This window comes from Podarcis liolepis (genome assembly GCF_965112155.1).
Source record: "Podarcis liolepis genome assembly, chromosome: 6".
Classification (NCBI taxonomy): domain Eukaryota; kingdom Metazoa; phylum Chordata; class Lepidosauria; order Squamata; family Lacertidae; genus Podarcis; species Podarcis liolepis.
The window spans coordinates 55,013,799-55,039,915 of NC_139559.1; the positions used below are offsets into that span (position 1 = coordinate 55,013,799).

At 41.7% G+C, this 26,117-nt stretch overlaps 1 protein-coding gene across 5 annotated transcripts in view; it reads right to left on the reverse strand.

Annotated features, from left to right (window-relative positions):
* Nucleotides 1–26,117, reverse strand: part of LOC310709664 (BEN domain-containing protein 5-like) — a 706,149-nt gene that overhangs the window by 272,033 nt on the left and 407,999 nt on the right. For 4 of the 5 annotated variants that reach the window (XM_083509649.1, XM_083509646.1, XM_083509647.1 and 1 more), the window contains 4 exons: nt 25,326–25,701; nt 17,985–18,133; nt 17,204–17,417; nt 10,388–10,578 (listed from right to left, as the gene is read on the reverse strand). The exons of the other annotated variant lie outside the window; for it this stretch is intronic. In XM_083509649.1, the coding sequence (XP_083365775.1) occupies nt 10,421–10,578; nt 17,204–17,417; nt 17,985–18,133; nt 25,326–25,701 (897 nt within the window). In that variant the 3' untranslated portion in view covers nt 10,388–10,420. Of the gene's footprint in view, nt 1–10,387; nt 10,579–17,203; nt 17,418–17,984; nt 18,134–25,325; nt 25,702–26,117 lie in introns of those variants that run through there. 5 annotated transcript variants of the gene reach the window in all.

A 26,117-nucleotide genomic window follows, 5' to 3' on the forward strand; every position in this document is an offset into this window, starting at 1 on the left:
ACTTTCACCCAACTCATAATTAGGTTATGTGTAGCTTTACTTTGTGAGGCTCCTTGGATTTATTTTTATCTCTGCAAACGAGACTCAGGGAAGGGAGCAACGCAGAGCAAGGCATTGCTTAATGTTGGCTTAAAGGACAGAGGGAGGATATGTGGCCCTGCAGGTGTCAATGGACTACAGCTCGCATCATCACTGACCATTAGCCAAGTTGGCTGGGGTTGATGGACACTGGAGACTAACCACATCTGGAGGACCACAGGTGCCTCATGTCAGCTTTGAACTAATAGGTTTGGGGGTTCAGATCCCACTTCTGCTCTGTATTCATTTTGTTGCTTTGGGCAATTGTGTTTGGTGCTTAGATTCATTTTTTACCTTCCAAGTTTGTTGCCTTGATCAAGCAGCATGTCTTCATCTAGGCCAACATTTTGTTTCCAGTACAAAAGAGGCCAACCAAATTTATCTGGCAAACTTATGAGGTAGGCATGAGGTCACCAACATACCACTGATGCAGCCCTGAGCATCTAGAATTCAGAGACAATGTCTCTGAACATGAAAGTTTAATTTAGATAGAATGACTAACAGGTGAGGCTTCCAGTGACAAGTCTGGGATGGAACAGAGAAGAGATGGGTGGAACTGTAAGGGAAGTGTGGTGGGAATGGACAGGATGAATAGGGCTTACTGCATCCCCAGTTTTGGGATGAATCACTCAGAACTGCTTTCTACAACAGCAGCTGTGTGACCCAATGCAAGAAGAATGAGGAAAATCAACTTGGGAAGATGGATGATGGCAACAAATTACAAATTAAAGGGAAAATAATAATCAGGCATCCAGCAAAGGGACATTAATTACATTTCAAAAAGCAACATTCATAATTAATTTTCTGATGCCCTTACAAATAGGAACAAGCTGAGACAGTGGTTTCACCATGTTTCTAAATTGCTAAATTAATTAACAGTCAATCATCACAGAGAAGATGAAGGCATCTTTCTTTGACATCATTCAGTAATCTCTATGGAAATACTTCATTTTCTTCCCTTTTTTAATGAGGATTACAAGTTTAGGTTTTCCCCCATCTACATATTTGGATCAACTTTCTCCTACAGAATTTTAGCAAATCATTCCAAAATGAATTCTCCTTCTCAATTAGCATAATTCCTCGGAGATAGGTAATCAACCAACACTGTCAAGTCATAATCAGTTCGAACATGCAAAACGTTTCATTGAGGTCAAATAACAGCTTCAGCAGTCATAGACCATTTTGTTGCTATTGTTTTGTAACTTAAAAGTCATTTGGCTTGAAAGGAGAAGGTGGTCATATAGGTGCTGTGCTGCGGAACAGATACCTGCTTGGAGTCTTACTTATTTTAGTACATTTGCATCTTGCCTTTCTTACATCACAGAGCTCACGGTAGTATACATAGGGTTTCCATGCAGTCTCCCATCCAGGTATTGGCCTGGCAAAGACCTGCTTAGCTTCAGCAAGGTAGCTCCAGCATGTGCCCTCAGACCACGCCCCAAAAGTTTGTTTCAGCTTTGAGCAAAGCGCAAGCCAGCACATCTCTGCAGTTAAGTCTAGATTGGATTAAACCAGACAGCTGATATTAGGTTGCCTTGAAAGGGCATACACAATAGAAAGCAGGGTAAAAGCTCTTATATAAAAAGGGAATTAATCAATAAATAATACAGTTCTGATAGAAGTTTAACTAACTAAAGATTTAAGTCATAGCCAGTCTGTGAGAATGACATTTTAAAATTACAAAGACAAAGGACACAACTGCACTGCGGCATACAACTTCACACTCTTAGATAGTTAAGACTGAGTTCAGAGCATGTTTTAGCATTGAAACAGCAATTCCAGTTTTACTTGCTAGAATCCCTAGCATTTTTGCTATAGAATTTTTGCTACAGGGCTCTGTTTTATCCCCCATGCAATTTAATATCTATATGAAACCGCTGTTTGAGATCATGCAACTTTAGGGAGAAGTGTTATTGATATGTGGATCAAACACAACTCTGTTTCAGTGGCAGTGCTATAATTACTGCTTCATCATGGTTACCAATTGCATGGAGATGAACAAACTGAAACTCAAATCTAGACAAGGTGGAGGTACTGCTGGAAGGTGCTACTTCAACTGCACTGGCTTCCAGTCTGTTTCCACGTCTAATTAAAAAATGCTCATTTTGATTTTTAAAGCCCTTTATAGCTTAGGACTAAGGTAATTGATGAAACATCTGCCTCCTTGGGTAGCTACTAGAGATTGTCTTCCATAGAGGGCTTCCTGGGGTATCCCCACCTTCTGATGGGAAGGAAGTGGTTCCTAGAAAGAGGTGGTGGTGGCTCTGATGTGTTTCCACAGCTTACAAATAACTTTAAATTTACATTGTTGTTGTTTAGTCATTTAGTCGAGTCTGACTCTTCATGACCCCATGGACCAGAGCACTCCAGGGACTCCTGTCTTCCACTGCGTCCCGCAGCTTGGTCAAACAAACATTTACATTAATCCTATTGTTTTATCCTTTTTAAGCTTCAGTGGCTTTTAGGTTTTTATATTTTTGTTTTTACAATTTTTTCTAAACTTTGTCGGAAAAATAATTGAAGGGCCAGACAAAAATACAATAAATAAAACTGTAAGAAGCAGCTAGTCTTCCATCGCATCTCACCATCTACGCAAAGATCAGACCTACATATGTACCGTAAGTAGCCTAAGAGTACATCCTGTTCACTCTAAGTATAATCACACAGCAAATTCCAGCTGCTGGAAATTTGGGTATGTGTAGCAGTGTTTATGTGGAAGTTCACTGAAGAGTGGAAAGAACTGCCACAATTTTGGTGTGACACACTAACCGAAAGGCTGCCATAGCAGCAGCCTCTCTGTAGGACTGTGTCCTCTGCAGAGTTAAGCGGAAGTAGAATTTGATCAAGTATAAGGAAAACTCTCATTCAAAGCAAGCGGCACATCCATTTCTCAAAGGAAAGAAGTCAGTGACCAGCCATGTAAAATTTCTTGTTGAATAATTGTTCCAATTTTAAAATCTAAGTCATTTTTCTTCCTATTAGAAAGCCTGGGGAGAAGAGTCTTTTGAAATATCTGAGATGGTAAAATTTAAAAATTAGCTACTGAGCATGAAGTATGCAATAATTGCTCTTCATAACATTTTTATTGCCTCTACATTCTTTGAATTATTGCTTTAAACTGCGCTGTGCCATTACGATGAAAAAAATGGTATCAATAAAGTATGTGTGATTGATGTTAAGATTTTATCACTTTAAGACTATGAAAATCGGAGGCATGCCAAAGTAAAACCATTTTTCATGACATTTCTTCTTAATTCATAGCAATAATGATACCCACGCATTTCATTTACCAGGGTGTTTTGGGCAAGTGGTTATGCCCACAGCGAAATCCATACATCCTATGATTTTGCGTGCCATTATATATGCAGTTTGAGTTTTAAGAATTACTTTGCTTCTAAGATGTTGTGCACCGTGTCTTACATTCTTACTGAAAGTAAACACTGAATCTTTGCCAAAAAAAAAAACAGTTAATGAATTCTTAAATACTTGTTTAACATATATTAGTTATGGGTAAGAAATTCACACAGCTCTCAACGTGAGGTCAATTCAGTGGCATGAGAGTAAAGAAATAACTGGGAAGTGGCTCCCACTTTGCTAGAGAAGTGTGTACACACACACACACACGGGATCCTAATGCCTGCCCGCACACATTACTTCCAGGAGTGTTTTGATTATGGACTTCTCATGGACTACAGTATTAAAAAACATGCAAGCTGACACTCTAAAGAGCAATTGCACTGTACTGAAAGGCGTACCAGGAATCCAGTGTGGTCCAGGGATCATAAGTTGCTTACCCCTGTATAGAAGCATGAGGAACAACATACTAACCAGTGGCGTAGTGTGGGGGGTGCAGGGGGGGCCGGCCGCACCGGGCGCAACATCTGGGGGTTAGGGTTGGGGGGCGCAAATCCACGGGTTAGGGGGCGCAAATCCACGGGTTAGGGGGCGCAAATTACTTGCCTTGCCCCGGGTGCTGACAACCCACGCTACGCCACTGATACTAACACTTACAAACAGGAACCAAGATACAACCCTGAATAGCTCCAATGGCAAAATATATATTAGCATCATTGTTTATGGAAAAACTCATTGTTAGGTTGTATTTCTCTCTAGTTCTTTCACAATTCCTCTTTCTTATAAATGGACACCCAAATGGGAGAAAAACGAAGACACCAAATGGAAATTCAATGTTATAATGATTAATGTCCATGGTGTGAAAGTGAAGATGTCAAACCCCATGCCAGAAATCCACCAAATATACCAGCAACATCATAGTCTAAAGAAGCCCTTTTTGCGATTTCCTGTATCACCACCCACCACCAGGAAAAAACCCACGTGTGCCAGAAGTACTTTATTTTGAACCAGGCCATGGATATTATGAATTATAGGAACAATGTTTAAAATATCAGGCTCAACAACTCTTCTGCAACCATAATGCTCCTCACGTTCAGGGGAAATAAAGAGACCCCAATGATATCCAGTATATCTGACATCTAGTACCCCACTGATATCCAGCAATATCTCTTTCCTTGCATATTAACAGATTCGGACTTGCATTTTGAAAAATCAACTCAGCCCTTGCATAATCCCATGATTCCCAGCCTAAACAGAACAGGTTATTTGCCACTGGGATGTGGGATTCCACAGGCCCATTCCCTGATTGTAAATCACACATTTGCAGCATTGTAATCCCAAGTTATCTCGGAAAGGTAACACCCTAAAGTGGTGGCATATAAATCTTTAAAATAAATATATGAAATTGAGCAGGAACTAGTCAAGCTTTTGAAGAATGGGTGTTGTATAATATTTGGGACATGAGAAGCCCACATTCATTGCTCCTGCTCTGCTAAAAATCACTTTGTGCCACTACCAATCTAAGCATTATTTTCCCATTGAACTTACAGAAATGTGGCAAAGATGATTAAGGTAATTCTATGCATTCAGGAAGCTTGGTTAAAACATTTGCTTTCCTTTTAAAGAGATAAGATGTAGGTGACTAAGCAAGACACAACTGTACTTTTATTCCAAGTGCTGAAGCAAAATGCAGCACAGCAATTTTAATAGGCTTATATAAACTTCAGAAAAGCTTGAACATTTTGCAGAAATCCAGTCAACCCAGACCAGCCTTCCAGCAAGGAACTTCCAATATATAGCAACTTTTAGAAAATCAGTATCAAAATACATTATTATCCTAACCTCCCTACATACAGCTAAAACATTTGCCTGTAATAACTGAGAAAGCTACCAATGAATCCTGACCAAACCTATTAAGAAAAGCTTCTTTGTATATTTCACCATCCATACACAGATGCTATATGCGACAGTTTTAATGCACGAGGCATATAGTAGAGACAACTAGGTCCAGAAAGTAAATACAATATGGAAAATTTATTGTAATAGAAGGTGGCCAACCTTGAAGATGGCCCAACTTCAATCTGGACAAAAAATCACTGGGTTTTTATTTAATAGTAAATGTAAAGTCAAGCATCCAGACTGTCAGCTACCAGTTGCCCAAATATACAATGTTTTTTTTAAAAAAGAACCTGATTGCGCCATCAAGTGGACAGAAAGCATTCTCCAGTGGGTACGCTGCCTGTTGGAACCGGAATGGCAGCAACTGTGGACAAAGACATATCAGAAATCCTCTTCCATTGCACACTTTCTATTCTTCCACATGCTCTTATCATCTAGAAATAAGGATGTAGGGGTGGGGGGTGGGGACAGGAAGTGCAGGAATGTGTATCTCAACATTTCTAAACTTTTACACATTAATCTAAAATACATTTTTAAACGTCTTTCACAAAAATGGCTTGTTTTACTTATTTAATAAGATTTATATACTGCTTAATCATTCATAAGCTCTAAGCTGCTTACATAGAATATAAAAAGATTCATTGTATCAAAAATATTGATGAACTGAACATCAAAACCAAGTTAACTGAAAAAACTATCAAAATATAAAACCGGCAGTTGTTAGAAATTATATGTAAACATTACTTGTTTGGGTTGGCTCACATGAATCTGTAGCAGGTGCCCAATCCAATCTAGTGACCAGTTCCTAGACCACTGTGACCAAGCTATTCTAGCCCAGAAGTGGCTGCAACTGTCGTACAAACCAAAGCTGAAAAAGGTGCTCCTAGCTATCGAGGCTACTGGGGCCTCTAATTATGGCACTAGATCCAGAGCACCCCCAAACTGTGTGCCTGCTCCTTCGGGGAAGTGCAACCCTGTCCAGGGCAGGCCATTTCTCAGAATTTTAAGGTGCTCAACCCTGCAAACAATTTCCTGGAAGTAGACAAACTTGCATAGGACTGCAGTGTTAACCCTCAAAACCACTCTTTGTATTGTTTGTACTGTTGCAGGCAGCAGAAATCAAGAAGGTAAATACATTCACAGACAACAACACACTAGTTAAACCATGAATTACGAGTGGTGTATTAAGCCACAAATTAGTGTGGTGCCTGCGCGCTCCAGTTGCATGGACCTCAGCAGTTCTACTGTGGTTTCCTGTTCTAGTCATTCCAGTAAACTGTGGTTTAATCTCCTGCCCCACAAATTCTCATTTTCAGTCCCTAGTATATAGAAAAAGTTCTATATAGAAAAATCCTATGGAAGGTTATTCACAAGAAGCTCCACTTACAAGGCTTACTCTATAGTAAGTGTACTTAAGATAGCTGCCATAGGCTATTAATGTAACCCAACGGGTTAAGTCCAGTTGTGGATTTATTTGCTTCAGATGACACCTCTGCTAACAGAAAGGGAAGGCAAAGCAACTCACTCATCCTCCTTGCAACAGATTCAACTTGTATTTTCAACACATTTTCTAATAAAAAAAATTATCAGAGTTTGGATTGTTTTTCAAATAGATCGAATGCAGATTATATACAAGTATAGTCCAGTGCCCTCATTAAAGGGATTTGTTTGCTTCTCTCTCTGCCCATCAAATTATTCCATCCCAATCATGTAGTTTTGTTTACACTATTATGAAAATGCACACCTTCCCCAAAGATAATCTTAAAAAATGCAGAGCACACACAACTTGGAAGTACAATAGATGAGAAGAAAAGAAAGATGCTTACTCAAACCTTCTTTGTAAAATATACACAATAAAGAAAAGTGATCTATATGTTAGTTATCAAATAATTTGAATTGCCTAGTTTTACAAATTTAGAATGAGTATGTCCTCCTGTGGAAATCCTGTTCTTATGCACACTTAACTATGACTGACTTACCGAAGTTGACAGGACTCACTTTTCAGTCAATATGCATAGGGTTGTATTGTCAATAGTTGCTTTATAAAATAAGACACAGAAGTTTTTAAAATTGATGCTTTCCTCAATGACAAATAGGACCAACGCACACTCCTTCACTTTTCTAAAGCTCTAATGAGAAAGCCAGTGTTTCCATCGCTTATAGTTCCATAGTTGATTTATAGAGACTAATAGTACATCTTAGCTTTTTCTATTACACTACATTAGAATCAGAATCAGAAGAATCTTTATTTGCATCAGCCACTAGCCATAGCAATAAAATAAAATAAAATAAAATGTTCTGAAGATAAGAGGTAAAAACTTAACTATACAAAATACATTATGGAGGTTTACATCAATAATAAAATAATAGATCTTATTGTACGGTAATTGCTTCCACTAAAAACCTTGCAGTTTTTGCTGTCACCTGATCATCTTGATCTGCTAAAAGAAAGGACACAGTAGCAATGGCTGAGTGACCTAGCATGGACAATAATACAGGGGTAGTAACCTCACGCCTCAAATCTTTATAAAGAGTGCAAGCCAGAAGACATGAGCCACTGATTCAATGCTGCCATCTCCACATGGACAGAACCATTTTTCCAGTGGAATTTTTTGAAACAGATGCTCAAGTACAGCTGAAGGCTGTATATTCAATCTTGCGAAAGTGAAAGTGTAACTGTATTTTGGAATTGTTACACTTTGCAAATAGGGTGCCAAAGTGTCAAAATGACTAAGTGGAAAATAATAATACTATGGACAAAATGTCCTTATTATGGCCAAATTATTTTGTCATTCGATATCATATAGGCACTGTCTAATTAAATTATTTGCTTTACTGAAGCCCAGTGTTAATAACTGTTGTGGTGATAAACCAGAAAAGTAAAGCTTTTGGTTGACAATTTTAGTCCAAGCGCTCTCATGACAATCTTGCAATACTAAGGATAGTATACCAGTGGGGTTTAAATTTAGGTGAAGCCAATAATTAAACGTCCTACACAAAATCTGTAATTCAACAGAGGGGAGATTAGCCTCTAAGCACAATGAAGCATTTGGAACACAGGATGGAAGAGAGGAAAAATTGCCTTAGGAACTTAGATTGAACAGCTTCTGTAGATACAAGGCATGTTCCTGTCCAAATCTGAGCCCCATATAATAACTGTGCTAGGGGTTTACTTTTAAATTAAACAATAACTGTGCTAGGGGTTTAGTTTTAAACACAAGTGCTGACAGTATGTGATTGCCACTTTTTGTATGGAAAAAGCGTGTCAGAATGTTGGCACTTTGAGATGGGTTTTCCTTTGCATATTTCTGATGTGCTCCCCATGACCCTGCTGACTGGAAAGTAAGGACGAGGTACAGTGGTACCTCGCAAGACGAACGCCTCGCAAGACGGAAAACCCGCTAGACGAAAGGGTTTTCCGTTTTGGAGGCGCTTCGCAAGACGAATTTCCCTATGGGCTTGCTTCGCAAGACGACAGCCCATAGGGAAATATCCGGGACAGCGGGGAAGCGCAGCGCGTCTTCCCCACTGTCCTCGGACCTCCTCCGAAGCCGGGCGGTGGGGCGGGAATGCCTCCTCCCGCCGCCGCCCGGCTTCGGAGCGGGAACACCTTCTGAAGGCGGGCGGGGGGCGAAAGTCTTTGTCCCCCCTGCCTCCCGTCCCAGGGGCTTTTAAATCGCCCCGGACAGCGGAGAAGTCCTCCGCTGTCCCGGGGCGATTTTAAAATGCCGCCCGCCAGCATTTTAAGATCGCCCGGACAGCGGAGAAGTCCTCCGCTGTCCCGGGGTTTTTTAAAATGCTGGGGGTGGGAAGAAAAGCCCTTGTTCCCCCCCCCCCCCAGCCTTCAGAAGAGGTCCGGGGACAGACTGTCCCCGGACCTGGTCTGAAGGCGGTTTCCCTAGGAACACATTAATTGATTTTCAATGCATTCCTATGGGAAACCATGCATCGCAAGACGAAAAGACTTGCGGAACGAATTAATTTCGTCTTGCGAGGCACCACTGTAGTTAAAGACTTAGGGACACGGGTGGTGCTGTGGTCTAAACCACAGAGCCTAGGTTTGCCAATCAGAAGGTTGGAGGTTCGAATCCCCACAACGGGGTGAACTCCCGTTGCTTGGTCCCTGCTCCTGCCAACCTAGCAGTTCAAAAGCACGTCAAAGTGCAAGTAGATAAATAGGTACCGCTCCGGTGGGAAGGTAAACGGCATTTCCGTGTGCTGCTCTGGTTTGCCAGAAGTGGCTTAATCATGCTGGCCATATGACGCGGAAGCTGTGCGCCAGCTCCCTCAGCCAGTAAAGCAAAATGAGCACCGCAACCCCAGAGTCGGCCACGACTGGACCTAACGGTTAGGGGTCCCTTTAAATATTGACTTTAACTTGTTTGATCAACTAATTATCCATATACCATCTATGGGCCCTATAGTTTCTTGAAAAAACCATTACTTTAGTTTTCTTGTAATTCAACCAGCTGTTCTCTGAAGAAACACAAAGCCATTAGACTACATGGCCTCCAGGAATAACTGCAACATACGTACTAAACAGGAACCACAGCTCAAATACAACATTTTGCAGATAAAATATAGTTTTCCCCTCTTTTAAACTGAACAATTCAATTTTGGGCACAATCTAGATCATACGTGCTCTGCAACAATCATACTGACTTTAATGGTATCTACTCTAAAAGGCTTGCATTCCAATAAAACATTATGAAAAAGCATGAAGATGTTTAGTTCATTAAAGGAAAGAAGTCAACTAAAAAGAAAGCTGTTTGAAAAGTACTTTGTGAATGAAGTATCTTTATTCCACGGAGCAATAGGATGACAATGTAGTATATAGGTCTGGGACTTGCAAAATGATCTGCCACAGGCTGAACCACAGTCAGCATGTCACTTTCTTTGAAAAACTAGGGAATTTGATTCTATTTTGCTGTAGTACTTAGATGAATAGTTTCTCAAAACTGTTTAAAAGTAAGCCAGTATTTCATAATACAATCCACACCAAAAGGTCACTTTAGCCCATCACCCCAACACCATGAAATCAAGACCACCACCAGAGTAAAACACTAATACTTTATTAAAAATTCAAAATTTATTGCAAATTATATTTTGCTTCTCTCCTTTCTTCATTTTTACATGATTTATTGATATCCATGATTTTTTCACAAATGTACTTGTTGACTTTGGAGAGTCTCTGTGCAATTTCAGTTTCGTCCACAGTTTCTTGTGCTATCCTGTCATACAAACATTCTGAAATGGAAAAAAAATGGCATTAAGAATGACACCTCAACAAATGTAAAACACAGCCGATATGACTGAGCAAGGTAACAGGCACATGCAAGAGATAGCAAGAGGGCAGCAGTTTGTTGACAGACTTCAAAAAATTTGGCTTATGCACATGGTTTTGTGCATGCAGATCTCTGGATCATGAACAAAATAATGTACAATAATACTTTTGGCTACATTTTAATACTGCAGTGTGAAATGTTTCTGGTTGATTTGTAGTTTGGATCATAGGCTACTAATCACAACCCAACATTTAACTCCATTAAAATTAAAGGCTATAATCATATGCACACTTCTCCATAGAACCCTTTTGAGTAAACAGGTTTAGGATTAAACCAAAAAGGAATGCATATAGCATTATTTGACCATTATCTAGCACATATTTACACTTTCTAGCTCTGAGGTCTTGTTTTCTAGGCTAAACATTTCCACTATATCACACAACCATGGTCACATGAACAAACTCCAGAGAAAAATCTATGTTTCTCAATGTTCCCTTTGCTGCTGCAGATAGCAGGTTCCCTAGTCATTTCCAACAAACGTTCCCACTTTTTCAGATTTTGTTTTCCTGAATCACACTAACATTGGTAGTCTGAAGAAGTGGAAGCTGACCTATGCTGAACATATAAGTGATGCGTTATTCCAGCAGCAGCACACTTCTGTGACAGACAAAGAACTATGAAGCCTCCTCTGGTGGACTTTTGAGGTGCTCTAAAAGCATTAATTGAAGTAGGGTTACATTGGCCAACATATTCTATTGGAAAAAGAGCACACAAGGTGTAGTCAAGAGATACTTCCAAGCAATGTAGCTGCATATTTAATGCCCAAGGTAGTTGAAGGCAGCAGGCTGAAAGAGATGAGGATATAATCCAGAAACTATAAAGCCATGGTAATCTTTGGAAGGAATAAATGGGTTGCGAATAGCCTGGTTACAAAGGCACAACTTTAAAAGGGCGAGCCCTGCTACTCTTAGCACTCCATATAATATCTCTCTCTCTCTCTCTCTCTCTCTCTCTCTCTCTCTCTATATATATATATATATATATATATATATATATATATAAAAACACACACACACATGGTGGCAAAGTGGCAAAAAATATAGCCATTGTGCCCACTGGTCCTTACTATTGCTGTAATGGCTTCCAAACTGATTAAACAACTTCTGCTTTGCCTAGTATTTTCCCCACCAGCAATTTATTGCTTCATATGGTAGAAAACCATGGAGATTCACTTAATTAACAGGTTTATAGCATTGTTAACGTACCATATTAAAGTTATGACAATTAAACATTCTATACCCTTTTCAGTTTCCTCTGACACCTTTCAGAAGTTTTAGAAAAGGTTATTTTTCAGTGACAGGGTTTACAATGTTTGCATAGCATACTTTTTAATAACTTCCTTAAAATAAACTACACAACAGGGACTACTAAACAGCAAGACATATTAGCCCCATTAAGGCTTTATTCCATTTTTTAAAAAGATGTATTTTAAGGAAGCTATTCTAGGACCAGAGAATAAAAGTAAAAACCACATCAAACATGGATTTTACGAGCTCTCATCTTGAAATGCAAAAATTATTGGACAATGAAAAATATATTTAAAATCCTAGTTATAATCTAAGCTGAAAAGGGTAGCTGCCAATATGCATTAAAATGAGGTCTGAAAGAGCTGGGGGAAGATCCGTGGCTAAAAATGGTGTTCTAACTTAAAGACTGACGGATGAACTGTGATCAAGGAAAACTACCTCCCACCCCTTCTTCAGTACCAGAACACTGAATATTTGAACTGAAAAACAAGGCACAAACACACAGAGAGGGAAATTCAAGTTATTACTGTGCATTATTGAAATCTACCCATGCTGGCTGTTACTGTTTTATTTCCAGCATGATTCCCAGATGAACCATCATCCCAACGTTAAAATCCATCTCACAGTCTTGCCAGTGAGGGGGGAAAAACAGTACAATAAACCTTGATGTGCACACAGATCTGGTCTAAGTGCATTGTTGCATCACTGCCTACAGACATAACCCTGATGATTAGCAATGAGTGTGAAAGTTCCACTGATTTCACTAAAATTTCCTAGACAGAAAATAGCTTGTGCAGGATCATAAGTTTAGAATGGAGTTGTTAAGCTGTTGCAGAATGTTGAGCGACAACTCAGCTTACTCTGCAGACTTCAGCTGTTCCTAGGGTTTAAGGAGCCACAAAGTCAGTTTCCCTGAACACTACTAATTTTACTCATTCCCAGAACATTGGCTTGAAAGCCCAGAAACACAAGACAGCTGATTAACTAAGCCTGCTGCTGCCCCATATCTAAAAATATTTTGGGAGAAAGGAAAGAGCTCCTAGCTATTGGGCACAACAGGATTATCTCTAGCAGCACAGGAAGATGTCTTATAATCTACCAAGTGAGACAGTGGGTTCATATAGCTCAGTACTCTTCACAGTGAACACTGCTGAGCTGCTGCCAGTCAGACGGGTGTCTTTTCCAGCCCTACCCTGAGACAGCAGAGAGTCAACCTGGGCTCTTCAACCTGCATTCAAAGCATTTGCTATGCCACTGAGCTACAGCCCTTCTCCATGCTCATTTCTGCTCCTTCTCAGTAGCACTTGGAGCATCTCAATTTTTTTCTTTCCTTGATTGAAAGCAGTTTCTGCACCACTCCAAGTTAACTTCCTCTTCATAAGAGCTGCTCCAGTAGCATCATTGGTTTCCATGCCAATGATAACCTGGCTTACAGTCTTGCAGTGCTGGTGTGAGGACCAGCCTTGTCCACGTGGTTTCCTCAAGTGCTACGAGGAGTTGCCATGCACATATATCTGTGTCCCTGGTTAACAGATGAAGTGGGGCTTGCCCTCTCTTGTACTATGCATTGAATTGGATGTGCATAATACTTAGTGAATCCACTTGTTTTCTTAAGCTACCGAGAACTGATATTTATAGCCTTATGCATCATTTAGATAGTACCAGACTTAGATGATGTGAAAAGAATGTTTGAGGGTTCCTTGTGATTATGTATTCTCTTTCAGTGATATAAAGAAGTGATCATGCTATACATGGATACACATCAAGACATGGTACGTGGGAACAAGGCTAACATAAAAAGTCAATTTGGCACGGCCAAGGAGAAATCTGAATACATGTAGTAGAGATGCCCTCCAAATGTTACCACACTACGATTTCCATGATAGGCCCAGGCAGGTCAGAAATGATGGGAGCTGTAGTCCAGCAACATCTGGAGGGTCACAGGTTTCCTATCCCTAATATAAAGTATGCAGGTCAGAATATATAAGGTACACCTAAACCCCATTGAAATTAGACCCTACATATTCAATCCTAGGTATACGTTTTAAGGAGTAAACTTCACTGAATACAATAGGATTTGCTTCTGAGTACGCATACATAGGATTGTACAATTAAGCACATTAATCGTACAATTAAGAACATTAATTAAGTACTTAAGTTGCATCTATTTCAATGCATTTTTAACTGGGTTTATTTTTTCTGGATTGCAACCAAATTTGAAGAAGCTTTGAAACATAGTTCCTTGATTGAAAAAGATAGTCAGACATGCATACTCTTTTACCATTTCTAAAGGTGCTGTCAAACAAAATTTCATATTAGTTTTATTTTCAGAAGCAGGGATTTTCATTCAAATGCCAGATTAAGTATGGCAATGCCTTTCTACTTATCAAACTGCCTTAAGGTGTCTATTTTCCTCTTTAAAATGGATTGTAGATCCTCTGTCTGCATTTTGAATGAAAATTTGGAGATTAGAGAAGTGGAAGGCTTTATATCGACATATATTTTTGTATGTATGTAGCTATACTCTTTTTTTTGTGTGAGAGAGAATATCTTAACAAAGTCTCAGTGCAATGATTGATTAAAGGTGTCCTCATACGCTCAAGATCCACTGGTTGAGGGCCAGAGAAGATGGTACAAGTGCTAGTAGAACACATCACTGCCATGACAGACACCTTAGTGAAAATATCAAATACATCAACAGAATGGCTAAAACAGGGCAGAGCTATGGGCAGGAGACACTATGACCTACAATTCTCCAGACTACAGACATGGCCCCATCAACAGCTAAACATTATATCATGCCCAGACATGATGCAATTTTACTCCCACTGACTTAGATGCGAAGGGGTGGGAAACGAAAAATAGTCCATGAAGGTAAAGGTAAGGTAAAGGACCCTGGACGGTTAAGTCCAGTCAAAGGCGACTATGGGGTTGTGGCGCTCATCTCACTTTCAGGCCGAGGGAGCCAGCGTTTGTCCACAGACAGCATGACTAAACAGCTACTGGCGCACGGAGGACCGTGACGAGTGCCAGAGTGGAAATGGAAATGCCGTTTTCCTTCCCACCGCAGTGGTACCTATTTATCTACTTGCACTGGCATGCCTTCGAACTGCTAGGTTAACAGGAGCTGGGACAGAGCAACGGGAACTCACCCAATCGCAGGGATTCGAACTGCCAACTTTCTGATCGGCAAGCCCAAGAGGCTCAGTGGTTTAGACCACAGTGCCACCTGCATCCCTTTTGTCGCCATATGACAGGCCATATGACACAGTGTAACTCAGCACCCAATCACAGCACACTACCACTAGCATATAAACCCAACACAGGGGGAGCACAACTTGGTCTGGAAACCAAGCCTTGGGAGGAATGGTTGAGGGAATTGGGTATGTTTAGCCTGCTAAAGAGGAGACATTGTATCCATCTTCAAATATCTGAACAGATGTCACATGGCAGATGGAGCAAGCTTCTTTTCTCCTGCTCCAGAGGACTCAAACCAATAACTTCAAGTTACAAGAAAGGAGATTCCGACTAAACATCAGGAAGAACTTTCTGACAGTAAGAGCTGTCCCACAGAGGAACAGACTCCAATGAAAGGTGATGGACTTTCTGTCCTTGAAGCTTTTTAAGCAGAGGTTGAATAGCCATCTGTCGTGTATGATTTAGATGAGATTCCTGCATCACAGGGGGCTTGACTAGATAACCCTCAGGGTCCCTTCCAACTCTACAATTCAAGTGTTCTATGACTGGGCATGTAGGACATCATACAGACGTCATGAGACCCTGTCTTCTCACTCACCCCAAAACACCTGCTCCAGCTTCAGTGGCCATGGGCTGCTGACTATTGCTCATTGTTCCCTGTCAGTGCCTCCCTTCTCTTAAAAGATACAGGATCCACTTGAAACCTCATTCTGCACAGACCATGAGAAAGGTCCAACGTATGACAAGCAGCAGAGACTAGGACAATTCCAGCTTTTGCTCACAGCATCCTACTTGTCCCAAGGATGTGCATACATCCTTGGAAGATTCATCACAGACACAAAACAGATGAAGGTGTCCCTAGGATGCAGCTGGTGCCACAAGGAGAACCTGCTCTTCTGTCTATTGAGCAACTGTCATAAAGAGCCTGCTTTGGCCATCCCAGAAAAGTGTTTTTTTCTTTCAGGGTCCACTCTATCCCAGATGCGCTGAGTTGAATAAAGGCTATGATTCTGCAACATGTTTTTTTTTGTTTTGTTGCTGTTTGTAGGGTCGTACTCAAGTAGGATCTGGCCTCAGGATGGGACTCTGAGAGGGGAAGGAAGGAAGCCTGAAGTGGTGCTTTCAATGGTTGTTCACTCATGAGTGGGCAGGCCTATCAGGTTGCACAAGTTTGATGGTGACAGCGTGTAGTAGGCAGTCATTTGGCAAGGAAGAAGGAAAAGAGAGAGACAGAGGCCTACTGAGATTTTACTCAGCAGCGCTGGACTATCAGGCAAGAGAGCAAGGAAGGTGACTGGTCACATGGGGTGCTAGGGGAAAGGGTGGGTCAAATGGTCTGGTTGGCCCACGCAGCAGCCAGGCTATTGCTTCATGCAGTGCTCCTCCTGATTTGCTAAGGTGTGTCAAGTGGGAGGAGGGGGGCTCCCCATCTTTCCTAGTGTGAAGTTGTATCCTGCATTTTAAACTGGAACTCCTGTCATGTAAAATGTGAGCTGTTCCACCCAGCTATGGCTCCTCCTCCATTCCTTATGCTCCTGGTATCTATGGCTGCGTATGGTGGATGAGGGCAGCATTATCTGGACTCTCCTGTTCTTCTGTGTGTGGTGCTCCAAAATGGTGGTTGTGAAGAGAGTAACTCAAGTCAAACCCCTGCCAGGAGATACCTGGGGACTTGCAGTATTGTGGTCATTGATGGCTATGCCAATGGGGTTGGTGGAGTGAGGTGCTCCAATGCTGTGTGTTGGGGTATGACTCTGGCATTGTGAGTTCACTGACTCTCTCCATGTGTGAGTAGGGATAGCAATGGTCAGTTTTCAATGTATGCTAGGGGCATGTCTGTTGCTTCCCCACCATTAAAGAAAAAACTGGTTATGTGTTTCCCGCCTCTTCTCCTGGGTTGAGCATGCATAGGTTATATGGGCTTTTCTGTTGGTGTAGCAATAGCATATCTCTCCTGCCCACAACAGTGTAACTGGAATGTGGAATTGTGCTGCATATTTGAGTAATTTTTTTTTTAAAAAAAAGAGGAAGAAAGATTCTCCCATTTCATCACAGCAGTATTGCATGCTCCAAGTCACGTACCTCTGACAATGCTTAATTTGTGAGGGGACAGAGGAGGTTTGGGAACGGCGTCTTTCTTTTTTTTGGTGGCGACTCCTGTGACACTTCTGTTCTTAAGAACATCTGTTCCCCAGATCATAACCGCTAAGTTTTTTGTATACTTTGAATCCCCTTGCGTTACTTGCAGTTGGTGCCATTTCTCCTCATCTACCCAGATGCCGCTGCCAAGATGGACCTGAAGTGTAAAGGGAGGGAAATGCAGTCAGTTTCCAAAAAGCAAAGAGCATCCAGATTAGTAGTGATTTGTTTAATATTTCATAAGAACCAGCCACTGATCTTAAAAAATAATACTCCTGCAATATCTCAAGGTATGAAATGTTAGAATTAACTTGAAACTGAGTTCTGTGTACATTCATGTAAACTGAAAGCAAGTTATATCAGAAAGTGAATTCATACAACCATATAGGCTCAACGATGATTGAAATACTAATCTCCAAAAGACATATACACACATAGATATCTATGAATCAGATCTAGGAGTTCTGAGTTACTTTCAAAATCTCTCACATAACTGTGTCTAACACATGGGAAGACATTCCAACTCTTCTAAAACTATGATTTTCACCAGGTGTGGTCTGTGAGTACATTTTGCCAAACAAATGCAAAAACCACCAGGAAAGGAAACCACAACTCAAGAAATGTCTGTGAAGGTCTTCTAGATTTCTCTTGGCCTGATATGAGTGACATGAAATTCACCTAAATTCCACATGACAAATATTTATGAAGTAGCCTCCTAAATTACCTTTCCATTCTCAAGAATATATTTGTCCATTACTGGAACAGCAGCAGGATAGTATGTTGATGTATTTGCTTCCTCACTGAAAGCATTCTGTACTTCAGGCTCAGGCTCAATGGATTCTGGCTGAACTTTTTCAAGGTCTAGTGCAGGACCTACACAGTCCAGAAAACAGCATTTGAGTATATCAGGCAGCATTAATTTAAACAGATTACACTGATTCTATAAAAAACTGGATCTAACTCAAAATCCCAGGGCTAAAAATATGTAATCCACATTCAGTACAAGGAAAGCACAACTCTATCCCAGATTAATCCAGATATGGGCAACATCCAATTGTTGTTGGCATTGGTCTGTCTTGAGAAACAATGAAGGAGTGCACATTCAGGGGTAAAGTCAACATATGGTCAGGAGCATGGATAGGCAAACTAAAGCTTGGGGGCCGGGTGCAGCCCAATCGCCTTCTCAATCTGGCCCATGGATGGTCCTGGAATCAGCGTGTTTTTACATGAGTAGAATGTGTGCTTTTATTTAAAATGCATCTCTGAGTTATTTGTGGGGCATAGGAATTCATTCATTAGATAGATAAGATCGCACTGTGGAGAACAGAAAGGTTTGATCCAGCTGAGTGATTTGCCATGTACCCTGTACAAGCAGAGTGCGCAATCCTGCTGGGTGCTGCTTTGCAAGTGCCTTCCCTGCGGGGAACATGCTTGCAAAGCAGCACCTTGCAGCTAGCAGGATAGAACCTAGCTTGCAATCCTGCTGGGTGCTGCTTCATAAGCATATTCCCCAAAGTGGTGGTAGCAAGTGGAGGGTTCAATACTGCTGACTGCAAGGGGTCCGCTTCACTAGTGTGTTCCCTACATGGAATGTGCTGGTGAAGCAGCATGCAGCAGGATTGAACCTTCCTGCTCTCTGCAGTGCAGACAGAGGAAGGGAAGGAAACACAATGTATCTCCACAGCCATGTATGGTGGGGAGGGTAGAAAATGGGCCCCGAGGCAACATGTCAAAAGGTATGTGCTATCTCCAAGCCCAATTCCCCTTCACTCATCCTGGTTGCTTCAAAAGCAGAGGGCAAGACTAAGTCTCCCTTTGCCCCCCAAAGAGCAAGTGGTTTTAGGGCAGGAGACTGGGTGCATGGGAGAACCTTGAGAAAGTCTGCACTGCAACCAAGAGCTCTTGGACACAGCAGCAGCTTCTGCAGAGTTGTCCTGCCTATCCCTTTCTATAAGCTGAGCAGGAAGTGCTTGCTTCCAACTCAGCTACCGTAATGATGCTAAGCCAGGGCTTTCTCTTCAATCCTTCCCTGGCTGAATGTAGAAATTCCGTAACTGGAGAACCTGAGAAGAGAATAGCTCACTCCTGTATCAACAATTCAAGGGACGGGCAAGACCTATTTCTATCTCGTAACAACAGGAGTGTGAACAGCATTCCCCTTAGCTACATACAATTCTTGCAGCATGAAGAAATAATACAGAGAACAACCAAAAATGTGGACACTAAATATTTATTTGTAAAAAGAAAAGGTTACCTCACCAGAAACCATTATGCTATTTCTATTTGGTGGCCTTCTGCTGTTTGCTGATAATCTATATATTTGTACGTGTGAAATTAAACTATTCCTAACATAGCATGACTAGTAACCTCTACCAAAACAGCAATCCACAGTACCACTAGAAAATAAATGCCGTACATAAATGAGTTTCTATTACTTATGAGCCACTGACAGAAAGCAGTAAAATTAAGAGTTTATATCTGGATAGTTTTATTTCCAAAATCAAAGCCTCTTCTAACTAGATAAACTTCACAGTGATTTCACAAACTACTAAGAGTTGCATTTACAGCACAGCGTGTTGTGAATTAGACATGCAATTCCTTTTACTGTGTTTTTGCTAATTGGTGTTGCGTGCCTAATTTGCCATGCACCATGCCTACTTTTAAAGTTTCTCTCTCTTTGTGGCTTTTGTGCTTCGGTAAGCAAGAAAGAAATTGTGCAGTAATGGGAGGTTTCTGAAAGTCAACAAAATTATCTTAACCTAGCAAACACAAGTGTGGAGTAAGGAAAATCCCTGTATCAGTGAAAAAATCTTTTCATTTGTGAGGTGTAGAGCATCCAGAAAAGAAATACAACAGTGTTAGATATTTTTTCCATAGTTTTGCTTCCTAGGTTTCTTGTGGATCATTTTTGTTGTTTCAAAGTCCCCAAGTGTAGCATTCTGGGATAAAATATTACCAGGTTATACAGTAAGATAACTTTCAGATGATACATTTAACTCATGGCAAAGACCGTGTCTAGCATTGGCCCTGTGGGACACTGTAAACAGATATTCTTGGCTACCATCACCAACAGACAGCCAGGGCAGATATATGAATCTATTAGCCAAAGGGTGGGGACTAGTAGCAGACTGTTTTTCACAATGCAGCCACATTTCTGCCCAGAGGCACCTAAAAGCTGGTGCCTGCATATGAGGCCACTAAAAGCTTGTGGCTGTACCTCACACAAGGGCTGGACGATGTTGGGTTTTCAACATCATGGTGTATCGCCAGCCAAACATCGCGGTTTGACGATATACAGCGATGTTGAAAAGAGCTGCAGTGGCCCCAGCTGGCAATATACTGGGTGAAACTCCTGCAGCTCTCATCGTGGGAGCTCAGGTGCTTTCACCCCAGCGCCTCACGGGCTGTGGCCAATACAGCTGGTCCAAGCCTGCTGCTCAACTGGGGGGGAGGAAAGGCTCCTGCGTCCAGCTAAGCAAGCCCCAAGATCCCTTGGCCAGGCTCCGCTGGCGGCAGGAGAGCTCCAGCTCCCAGCAGAGCCAGCCCCAAGTTCCCTGCCACTCACACTGGAGAAACAAGAACCTTGGGGCTCCTTGGCCAAGCTCCCTCTGCCTTTGCTGGCACGGGGGGGGGGGGCAGCTACCTTGCCAGCTTGCCCCCCACTCCCCGAAGTCAGACCAAGCGGCAGTAGCCAAGCGCATGGAACCTGTCAGGCTCCATGTGCCTGACTGCCTTTACCTGTGCGGGTGCGCTGTCTCTCTCCTCTGGTGCGGGGTCATTCACCCCAGGAGGAATGATGCAGCCCACACTCCAGGGTGAAGTCTGCAAGGCACGGGGTGCAAAGCTACCGTATCCGTGCCTTGTGGGGAAGGGCTGCTGGAGGCTGCTGGTGAGCGCTGGGCCCGCCAGCAGCATCAAAGAGCCCCTACACTGCCTGGCCTGCCTTCCATGGTGGGCTCCATCTTTCTGGGAGGAAAGGTGCAGCACACCCTCCCGGAGAAGGAAGCCAAGCACGGTTGGGGCTCTCTCAGTTGGGAAGGGCGAGCTTCAGGCTTCTCAGCTGAGCAGCCCCAATCCCACTCCTACTCGGGGGCAAACAGCAGCAGAGTCGGAGATCTCTCAGCTGGGAAGAAGAGGCTTTGGGCTCCCTAGCTGAGCAGCCCCGATCCCGCTCCTACTCATGTGCAAGCAGGAGTTGGGGCAGGGCTCTCTCAGCTGGGGAGGGGGAGCACTTTAATGGAGCTCCCATCCTTGGCTCGTGTGAGCCAAGCAGTTTAAAGAAGCGGAGGAAGGAACGAGCGGTATCAGCCCCTTGCCGATTCAGCTCGATTCTCCCTCTGGCGGGGCAGAGTGCGATGGCGGTTTCACCAGCGGTTGTAAACAGCAACATTGAAGTCTGGACCAGGCCTTTAATTAGACTTACAGCTCCCATGGTAGGCCCTGGGCTGCAGCACAGCCAGATGGTGGGTGAGCCAGACTTCAATCCAGCTGCTGCCAATGCTTTGCTCTCCTGCTGCCTTCCCAGGCAGCAGGCACAACTGGGACTTCTGCGTGGACAGGGACCCACTGATTTGCTGCTTTAATTCCAGTACACACTACAACATAACAGCACAGCTTAAGTTTTCTTTCAAAAAGATAGCGGGGAAAGCCTTGAATGTAGATTCACACTTTCTGAGATGTATTTGAAGTGGTAAGAGTCCAACATACAATATTTAAGAGATCAAAAGAGCAGAGGCTTGGGATTTTAGAGTGTGTGCAAAAAATATGAACTGGGCTTCTCAGCTCTTAGAATGTTTCTCTATCAAAAGGAAACAAAATGAAATATGCAGAAATTAATCCTTTCTGCTTCCCTGCTTCACCTGTGACTGCTTATGCCTTCTAAAAATTTATGGAAACTAGTTTTTATCTCCTGACACACTTGACATTAGATCACTTAGGGAAAGAGTACTACCTATGCACTCACATAAGGAAGTATGTTCTCTTCTCAACGCTTTGATTCTGAAAGGTATTTGTAGTAAAAATAGAAAAGTACCTTCTCACCAGTCCTTTTCCTAAATCAGACCTGTATTTAGCTGAATAGCCATAGGTGACCATGAAGGTCAGTGAACTGGCAGAGAATGGACAGGTATCTCCATCCCTCTTCCGCCTGCCCATTCAGTTTGCAGGCTAGCTGTGGAGGAAGGGAAACTCATCCCTCAGCTCTGCCCCTCCTGTGCCAGCCTATTTCGTAGGGCAGTTTTTATCAGCCGCTAACAAACTGCATTTCCATGGCCACTAGCCTCTTAGTGGGCTAGTAAAAATAAAATAAAATGCATGGTAGTATTTAGAAGGGTAATCTAAAGGGAAGTGCAAACATTTTGAGAGTTCAGCTTACTTTGACTGCATGAAAACCAGCTTAATAAAAGAAGAAAAGATTTGTAGCTAATTAAATATCTGATATAACTGTAATAACTTTCTTTAAAAATTAAACTTCAAGTCTAAATATTGTTTACTACTGCATCTTATCTCTTACCAAGAAACACAACATTTGTCTTCCTTGTTTTAAATGTAACTGGCTACTATAATTAAGAAATCCGATTTGTCAAAATAGAGGGCTATCACATCTTCAGTGACAGCACACTCCAAGATACTGGAGGAAAAAAATAATCTAACACTTTCATATTTTCTTCAAATACCCATTCACACAGTACTGGAAAATGTAAGAGAAGCCACCCAGCCATCCCTATATTTCAATGAGCTAAATGAAACTTCAAAGAAGAATGAGCAGGGGAATATCAAGTCGAAAATTACGACATCATGCTTAGAAGAGGGAACTGAGCAGAACCTTTTCATAATACTTCCCAGTGGAAAAGATGTCAGATGCTAAGAAAGAGATTTGTCACAACTTCCAAAACAGAAAAGTAACCAAAAAAAGTTGCACAGAGAAGGACTGAACACTGACAATAAGAGGTATTTGTAGAGTAACACGAATGAAAGATGAGCATGGCATATGTATGCACAGATCCAATATATTGTGGCAGTGGCTTAGCAGTGGTCTAGCAGAAAGCCTATAGATTAAACAGTTTATTGGACTGCTTCTCTCCATATGAACCTACCCAGACCCTGAGATCACCCTCTGACGCTCTTCTTTGTGTCACCTCCATGGCAGGTCTGGAGGGTGGCAACACGAGAATGGGCCTTTTCTGCAGTGGCTCCCCATTTGCGGAATGCTCTCCACAGGGAGGTTCAGCTGGCACTTTCATTATACCCCTTTAAGGCACCAGATGAAAACACACCCCTTTAACCAGGACATCTGATGCACTTTTAAAATATGACTGGGGGGGGGGGTTATTGGGTTGTTTTTGCTTTTATTATGTATTGTCTGTCACATCATGTGAGCGACAAAACATAACTCAACTCTTTTTCTGAATCAAGTGACTATGCAGGAATTGGGTAAGTGCTTAGGTGCCATGATGGGCTGGATGAGGGTCAATAAACTGAGCTTGAATTCTGATTAGGATTAAGGTTCTGTTTAGGAGCACTTCCCAGGCCAGGAACAGAACAACTGACTGTTCTAAATGGGGTTTCACTCTCTGAAGGAGCAAGTAAGTAGTTTGGAAGTGCTCCTGAATCCATCTTTGTCACTGGAGAACCAGTGGATAAGGAGTACCTTCTGCTAGTTTGGCTGCTGCAACAGATATGACCATTCCTTCATTGGAATAGCCTAGGTAAAGTGGTCAAAGCCCAGAAAGTCTCCAGATTAGATTACCGCAATGAACTCTTTGTGGAGCTTCCCTTAAGGTTGAACTGGCAGCTGTTGCTAGTGCATAATGCCACAGCAAGACTGTGGAAGAGGGCGCCTATCAACTGTGCATAACACCTGGGCTGAAAGAGTTTCACTGGCTGCCATTTTGCTATTGAGCCAGGTTTCAGGTCTTGCTATTGGCATATAAAGCCCTGGACATATTGAGATGAGGTTACCTAAAGGAGCACCTTTCCTTATAAAGTCGCGACCTTGGTTCTAAAATGCCTTGGTAATCGTCCATTTTGGCTGCCAAACACTGCAAACCCGAAAGTGCGTGTTCCAGTTTGTGAACAGTCGAACATCCAACGCAGCTTCCGACTGAGTGCGGGAAGCTCCTGCAGCCAATTGGAAGCCACGCCTTGGTTTTCAAAGGTTTTTGGAAGTCAAACGGACTTCAGGAATGGATTACATTCGAGAACCAAGGTATGACTGTACCCCTATCTGGAGACTTTGAAACACTGGAAACACACTCATAATAGTGCCACAAGCCTTGTTTGTCAAGCCAGTACCTGATTGTCCAAATGTGGCAAAAGTGTCTTTGGTTTTGTGTAAACCAAACAAAGTTTTAGATAGTATACATTTTGAGAAAATCTAAATTGAATTTTAAAAATCAATGGAATTTACAGATATGGAACTGAAAAATAAATTGGAGCAAATGTTGTTTGCTCAAGGAGATCACTTTGAAAGTTTGGCTTATGGTTCTCCAATCCTGTGAACACTTATGTGAAAGGAAGTCCTGCTAAATAGTGAGATTCCGAGTACACATGCAAAGGATCATGCTGTAAGATGGAACTCTTATATTTATTCAAGATATTTATTGGATTTATTCTACCAAGAACTTCGGCCACAATACTTAAGATGCCACAAATGATGTTGCAGACATGTTACAAGGACCAGTGTGCTATGAAAAATTCTTATATTTCTGCATGCTTTTTTCTGGTTTGAGTGGGAAGAGATACCTAGATGTATTTATTTATTTCAAAACATTTATACACTGCCTGATTATAATAAAACCTCAAAGTGGTTTTCAAAAAGAGTATGTTTCCACAGCTGCAGCACAGCATGGCTGTGTGCAGCCCTGGAAAAGCATGCCAATATTACGAGGACAAAAATTTCTATTAATAAAAAGAATGAAAAAAGGAACATGAATACATAATTTTCAATGTATGAAATGGAAGATTGGCATATGCAATGAAGCAGATTATATTGTGATTATTTCAGCCATTCTAATTTAAAATTAAATTATTTAAGAACTTGTCCCACATATATCCAAGTACTTACCACTGCCTAGTCTGAGAAGCAGTACATCCTGTAGCCGTCTGTTCAAGTCTCTGAGCTCCTTCATTTCTGACACTAATGTCCCATACTCCTTTAGCTTTTTTGCTTGCTGAACAAGCTGCCTTCTTGTTCGCTCAAGTTCTTGTTGAATGTGTCTCATTTCTTCCTGTTGCTGCTGATAGCTTCGCAGCAATTCTTCATAAAGAACTCGAGGAACTACAGCATCGTCCATATTGTTCATCCTTTCAGAACTTTCCATAAATGTTGCTTCAGGACTGGAATTGCTACTGAGACTCATTCCATTTTGTTTTTCAAGGCGCGCAACAACTGCTTCAATGCTTTTGTGCGTACCTTCATTTTGTTTCCTTCCATCTTGTCTCTGTGTGTTACAACAAACATTGTGTTAACATATAATACGTAGCATGCTACAGAGATCTATAGTTAATTAAAACAGGAATTCACCAGAGTCCTCAAGTAAACGATGTGCTTATAATGAACTATACTAAATATGAAGTCATTCTTTTTATTGAACCATAATAATAATGATCACAATCTTTTCAAGTTAGCATTTGGAGAAAGCAGGGCTGACGGTAACCCCAATTTGGGCTGCCTACCAAAGTTAGTCAAAAGTTGCGGACAATTGGCAGTGGGAATTCTCCACAATGCACAGAGAGTCCTTAGTATGCTGAAGAGAATGGGACCACACTGGTTTACATGAACTCCTTTGCTGGTTTGCAATTGTGACTTTTGTATGAAATTTATTTTCTCAACACACAAAGAAAGTTGTTAGCACCT